This window comes from Polistes canadensis, unplaced genomic scaffold, assembly GCF_001313835.1.
Source record: "Polistes canadensis isolate GaletaPanama2010 unplaced genomic scaffold, ASM131383v1 scaffold_199, whole genome shotgun sequence".
Lineage (NCBI taxonomy): Eukaryota > Metazoa > Arthropoda > Insecta > Hymenoptera > Vespidae > Polistes > Polistes canadensis.
The window spans coordinates 54983-61737 of record NW_014569746.1 but is presented as its reverse complement, the minus strand read 5'-3'; the positions used below and the strand labels follow the sequence as shown (position 1 = coordinate 61737).

At 39.1% G+C, this 6755-nt stretch overlaps 1 protein-coding gene across 3 annotated transcripts in view; it reads left to right on the top strand.

Annotated features, from left to right (window-relative positions):
- Window positions 1-6664, top strand: part of LOC106789742 (follistatin-A) — a 44259-nt gene extending 37595 nt beyond the window's left edge. For all 3 annotated transcript variants that reach the window (XM_014754213.1, XM_014754214.1, XM_014754212.1), the window contains 2 exons: window positions 3938-4246; window positions 6268-6664. In XM_014754213.1, coding sequence (XP_014609699.1) covers window positions 3938-4246; window positions 6268-6389 — 431 coding nt within the window. In that variant the 3' untranslated portion in view covers window positions 6390-6664. The remainder of the gene's footprint in view (window positions 1-3937; window positions 4247-6267) is intronic.
- Window positions 6665-6755: the final 91 nt, after the last annotated feature.

The following is a 6755-nucleotide window of genomic DNA, read 5'->3' as shown; positions in this document are numbered from 1 at the left end:
TCTCTCTCTCTCTCTCTCTCTCTCTCTCTCTCTCTCTCTCTCTCTCTTTTCGTTTATATTCTAAATTTCTATTTTCTCGTGATACGCGTTATATTATAGTATCACATAAACGCTGATTTATATAGGATATACTACATATATTGTATATAACGTGTCAGTTACGTTATACAGAACTAACGGATAAATTATCTACGAGTCTAGTATTAATAAACGATTAGAATAAAATAGAAGGGTAAAATGTTTGTTATAACATACCAAAGAAAAGTAGCTGCAACAAACTAAAAGCACATTCGTTATGGTATCGTGAAAATGACCAGATCTTCTTATGCAAAGTGAAGGGGAATAATAGAAGCGGATCTCTACGATTTAGATTTCAAAAGATCTGTGGTAATACGAATATTTCTAAGACAACAAACCTTACCCGGAATATGTTCGTTGTTGAAATCTGTTAAATTAGCCATACGTTTTCTAAAGAAAAAAAAAGAAAAAAAGAAAGAAAGAAACAGGTGAGCCATCTTACATTGGGGTTTACGAATCTTCCTCTCTCTCTCTCTCACCCACACACACTCTTTAACTTGTTTTCTTTTTCTCCGAGTGCTCTCAGCCATCTTCGAATTCTTTGGACGTTCGCATTAATCGATGCATACCTTCGAGTCGAATGGCCTAGCTAGTTCTTAACAGCGTGTCGAGTTGCTTTCCCCCTTTTTCTTCGCGTTGTTTTTCCTATTTCTTTTAATTCCCCCTGCCCTGCCCTTCCCTCCCCACCTAACCCCACGCATCTTTTTTCAATTCTTCTTCCATACGCCAAACAGTAATCGCGTTGTCGTTGTCATCGGTGCATCGTGGATGCGGTTCTATACCGTAAACAAGTTACGAGGGAAAAGAAAAAAAAAAGAAAAGAAAAGTATCGGCTGTATGCAAACCATGGCTTGCATCGGACTCTCCGTGATCATGTTTTACATATATAGTCCTGGGTTACGGAATAATACGTTCGACTTGAAATTTTCGATTTAAAACTGAACCGTGACGGACGGTTAACGAATAAATTTGATGTATCTTTTCTTTTTTCTTTTTTTTTTCAAACACCAAATACAATAAATATAGGTTAGGAAAAGTGGAAAAAGAAAATAGAAAAAAAAACCAAATAAATGGAATAACGCATACGCGTACGCTCGGCATACCAGATATACTTATTAAAAAAAAGAGAAATAACTTCAAAAAAAAGAAAGAAAAGAAAAGAAAGAAATGATGGTAGGTCGATGCACCCTGCGTCAAAGTCTCGCAACGTCTCGCAGCATTATTTTCTTGTTCTTTTAGCTAATGACATAGCCGCGAAACGTTTCTCCGAGCTCGGTCTCGGTCGCACGATCGTTAGACAGCTCGGCAAATATCACCAGACGTATCTATCGGGCGAAAATTAGTTTCTTCCGTGTTGCACACTCCCTTTCTCGTTGGCTTCTCCTCGTACTTGTATCCTCCGCCACCATCACCACCACCACCACCATCACCACCACCACCATCGTCGTCGTCGTCGTCGTCGTACCAACGGAACTAAAATAGGAGAAACAGGATGAAGAGGAAGAGAAATAAAAAAAATGATCATTCGTATTTACTAGTCGAGCGTAAACCGTTCACGAACTATCCGACTATCGAACTACCTATCCCTGTCATTCTTACGCCTCTTCCCTTTTCCTGTTTCTTTATCTTTCTTTCTTTATTTATTTTTCTTCTTCTTATTCTTATTTTTCTTGTTCTTTCTTTCTTTCTTTCTTTCTTTCTTTCTTTCTTTCTTTCTTTCTTCCCTACGTGTAGTATCAAGTATGCGAAAATAATAGTAGATTCTTACCACGTTGAAGGATATTCCGAGCACGCGCGTGAACCGATCTCCAAGCAAACGATTCGAACAGACGATTCGAGGAAACAAGGTGGAAGCTCTTTGGTGAAAGGAAACGATCGTTATATAATAATACGATACGGATACCAAGCAAAAGTTTAATGTTCGAATTTAAGAATAAGAACTTATATATATTATATCATACGATTCGTTCATTGTTCTAATTCGCTCGTTTACTCCTATGAATATTGCTGAATTTCTAAGAGAAGAAATGCTCGTATTTTTATCGTTTCCCAAAGATTCTCCTCACCGCTAAAGGACCATATTTTTTTTCTCTCTCTCTCTCTCTCTCTCCAACCTCACCAGAGAGAAGGCTAACGTAAATGAGTAAACAAACCACAGCCGGTTTAGCGCGACGAGGTGTCGCGGTGCAAATAATCGTCTTTCTCGAAGATCCAAGGCGCGAAAGTGCACGTGTCTGCAAATATACCTTCTTTAATATGTGCTCGGAACGAACCATCCGAGCTTTCCTTTCGGACACTCCTTCTTCAACTCCACACTCTCTTACACCGGCTCTTTTCTTCCTCTCTTCCCTCATCGAGATTCTCTTCTCGCACCACTCGAGGGATAACCCGCCATCATCAACGAACGCGTCGAGTGATTTCCTCGTCCTCTTTCAATTTTCGTTTTCTTTTCTTTTCTTTTCTTTTTGTTTCTTTTCTTTTTTCTTTTTATTCTTTTTCATTTTGTTTCTTCTTCTTCTTCTTCTTCTTCTTCTTCTTCTTCTTCTTCTTCTTCTTCTTCTTCTTCTTCTTCTTCTTCCTATTTCTCCCACCTATAATGTGCCGATAATTACGACAGTGTGCTAATATTCTATAAGACATGAAATTGATTTTTCAAAATTATTCAATGACATTACGGTGATATATTATTTAAATAAATCATATAAAAAAAAAAAAAACGAAATTTTATTTTCAATATTTTCGTAATTTATAATTAATTATTACATTCGTGACACAATTGTCGGCACACGTTTACTATTCCTGATTTTCGGATCTTTCGAATTGTTTCTCTCTTTCGAATGCTATACAACGAGGGGTTGGAGATAAAGACATTCCCCTTTCCTCTCTTCCCTCCCTCTCATGTCAGAATGGATTGTACCTTTGTGTGAATCACGCGATTGAAAAGGAAACAACGCTCGTGGTACCACCCGCAGTCCAATCGACGTTAACGATGCTGTGTCAATGTCATGCGAGATTGAACGTTCAATGACCCTCCCCCCTCTTTCCAAGCCATTGCATAACGTCGTAGCTAGGAACGATCTCGCGGTCGTTAGACGTATGTACCATAGAACCCGAGCATTAGGCTAATCGAGTATAGCACGATGACGAGGGTCGTTCCACGCGTCGTTTATTAACGATTTTTCTATTAGAACAAGGCGTCTTTCGGTCGGAAGATCGAGTAGTTCTTTCTGACACGGATTAAATTCTTTTCTTTTCTTTTCTTTTTTTTTTATCAAGAATATTTATTAATCAATATAGTATTTCTTTTTTGTTTTCTTTTCCTTTCCATAACGACCAATCTCTATCGAGAATGACAAATCGTGTCGATAAAAAAAGGAAAACAAACGATGACCGAGAAATTTTCTCATAGAAACCGTACTATATAACCTTTCCCTTCTAAAAAAAACCCGCCCCCTCTCAGCCCCAGCCCAAGCCCCCCTTTTTTCTCATACTTATTCTCCGTGAGAAATAGATTATTGACCCAAGTAGGTGTAACGACTTATTATTGCGGCAATCGTCTACACGCTATAACGCGGGTAAGGCAAACCTCGTTTAAATTACAACGTAAGAGAGAGAGAGAGAGAGAGAGAGAGAGTAACGTAGATAAAGAGATACGAATAATCTATATCGGTGATCGTCTCTCTTATTCTACATTATTAAACATTTATAAAGTTCGCGCGTCTTTTTATAAATAGTAAATAGAATAAAAAAGAAAAAGAAAAAGAAAAATAATGATCGCATATATAGAAGAGAGAGGATTTGATATTTGTGGGTGGTGTTGACGGTTAACGAGTCGCGCGTTTTCATGTTTGTTCCTCAGAGAACGCGGATTGCACGACGATTCGCTGTCGGGAGGGGCAGACCTGCCTGACGGAGATAAAGTCCGGTCGGCCGCGTTGCGTGACTTGCACGTACCGTTGCCCCCGGAAGCGGGAACGCATCCGGAACCGGACGCACCGCGATCGTGATCGGGATCGAGATCCATCGACGACCATGCTGTGCGCGACCAACAACATCACCTATCCCAGCTGGTGTCACATCGTCAAGGACGCCTGCGTCACCGGCTTCGTTCTCGAGACGCGACATGCCGGACCCTGCAACGCCTACGACACATCTCCCCTTTATATCGGTGAGCAACCAATCCAAACGAGGCTCGAGCCTACACGTTTACCCACACTCACGCACGCTAGCACGCACGTATGCACGTATGCACGCACGCACGTATGCACGCACGCACGCACGCTAAAACGCTAGAACGCTACTAGCAAGCACGTACTTACACGTATATATGTATATATATATATATATACACATGTAAAGATAAGTAAAGACTCTATTCGTAGAATCGTCGATTTTCCGTGCTCTAGGCTTTCAACTATAAAGGACGCTTACATTAGTTTATTTTTATCCAGCTCGTTTCGGATCGACACGACGACGAATCGTTTATTTTAGATTTCGCCATCGCCATTGCCACCACCACTACGCATCACCACCATCACCATCATCACCACCACCACCACCAACCATCGCCGCGAGAAAATTTTCTTCTATTCGGGTTTTTGTCTAGATCTCTTTCGGTCCTAGGCTATCATCGATCTATTCATCTTGCTTGCTTGCTTGTGCTTGCCTGCTTGCTTGTGCTTGCCTGCTTGCTTGCCTGCTTGCTTACTTTCTTTATTTATTTTCTTTCTTTCCTTCCTTCCTTCCTTCTTTCTTTCTTTTCTCTCTTTACTCTAGTACTCTCAGAATATGGCGTGAGCCATTCAAGCGCCGCCGTTCTCTCGAACGAACGACCGACCGATCGGCAGGGTAATCCAGCGTGGAATTCGCTTTACTCAAGTCGCGTCTGCAAATAAACGCGCCCACGCAACCAGGCAACGTACACTATAAGAAACACCAAGAAATAACCAAACATCCAAATCAGCACCCAGATCGGAGAACCGGAAAAGAAATCGTATTGAAATAATTTTTCCCCCTTTTTAAAAAATACTTTCGCTAATATATCTTTTTTCTCCTTGTTTTTAAATATCCTATCCACATTTCGCAAAACTCCGGATAATAATATTTCCGCATGTTACTTGTGTATACGTTAAGATCAATGTAAAATAATCCAGGCATTCTATTAGAATTGTCCGCTAAAATCTTCTCGTACATTGCCCGGTCAATCTATGAAATACTCAAAGGATTTTTCTCAATCTAAAATATAATATGCTACAATTGGATTATGTTTAGAGCAACGGGGAATTAAGGGAACTGTTTTTTTAAAAGCTCGCGTATAACCATAAATGAAAAACGAACAATGAAAATGTAGAAAATTTCTTCACAATGTCCTTTAACGAGTTTAACTTAATCTTTCAAATGTGACGTAACGTGTCATACGTAAATAGGTTTCTTTTTAAATCGTTATACCTATCGGATTCGAATTCGTAACGCATTTCCGTTCTTTTTTTTTATTTATCCTTCCATCATCTATTTGTATCTTTTGTTAGATGCGTTTTTGTTCTTTTCTTTTTTTTTTTAATTCTACCTACACATCTTTTGAAGGTTTTCAATCGGCGAGTAAAGCGCGGGACGAACAGGTAGGAAATCGATTTGCACGACAAAACACGTAACAATAGTAGTCGCGCTGTTCGTTCCACCTCCCTACTAGCACCTACTCCCTTCCACTTTGTTAACAGCAACCTAGCGCACTCGTTGCGCGCCGGTGCGAACCCGTGTGTGTGTGTTGGTGAGAGATGCAAGGACCTGTTGCGCGTGTAACACGGAAGTGGGAAAGTCGTTCGTGCATCGATTCATAATAGACTATTTCTTTTGTCGTCTGACGCGATTAGGATCCGTGTGTTAACCTATTCAACGATACTATATACAGTACTTCGCTTTTCCCCGTATCGAAATTATTTATTATACATATTTTTTTGTTCATTCTCTATTATCTTATATCCTTCTTTTCATTATTTTCTCTTTAATTTCATTTAATTTTCCTGATTTATATTTATTTATATCTTGTTTGTAAGAAAGGGAGAGGGAGGGAGAGGAATTTTCTTTTTTTTTCTCTTGTTGGTTTCATTATATTTTTTTATTACATTCGTAAAAAGAAACGAGTGAAATATCGATACAAAGAGGCGAAATGTTTAACATTTTTTGTTACAGAAGAGGACAACACGTCGAGCAATTATGGCGTAGATTTGGCAGACGAGGAGAGAAAAATCTCGGAGGAAGATTCAGAATCCTCTAAGACTTTCCAACAACATCATACGTTGGCATCGACGTAGCGTGGTTCGAATTAAACAACCATAACCCGAATGGTAGGATAGATAAAAATGCAAGCAAGTCGAATCGTCTTAACGAATGATGAATCGGAAAGATAATAGTTGTTCCTTCTTTCGAGACTCGAATGATCCCTTTCACGAAAATTCCATGACTATGCATGTCCGATATGTATATATATATGTGTGTATATAGAGATATACATATACACGCATACATAGATGTATACATGTAGTATGTATTTATATATCGGTGAGAAGAGATACGAGTGAAAGGGGAAAATATAGATATATATATATATATATATATATATATATGTATGTATGTTTGTATGTATGTATGTATGTATGTATGTATGTATGTTTGTATGT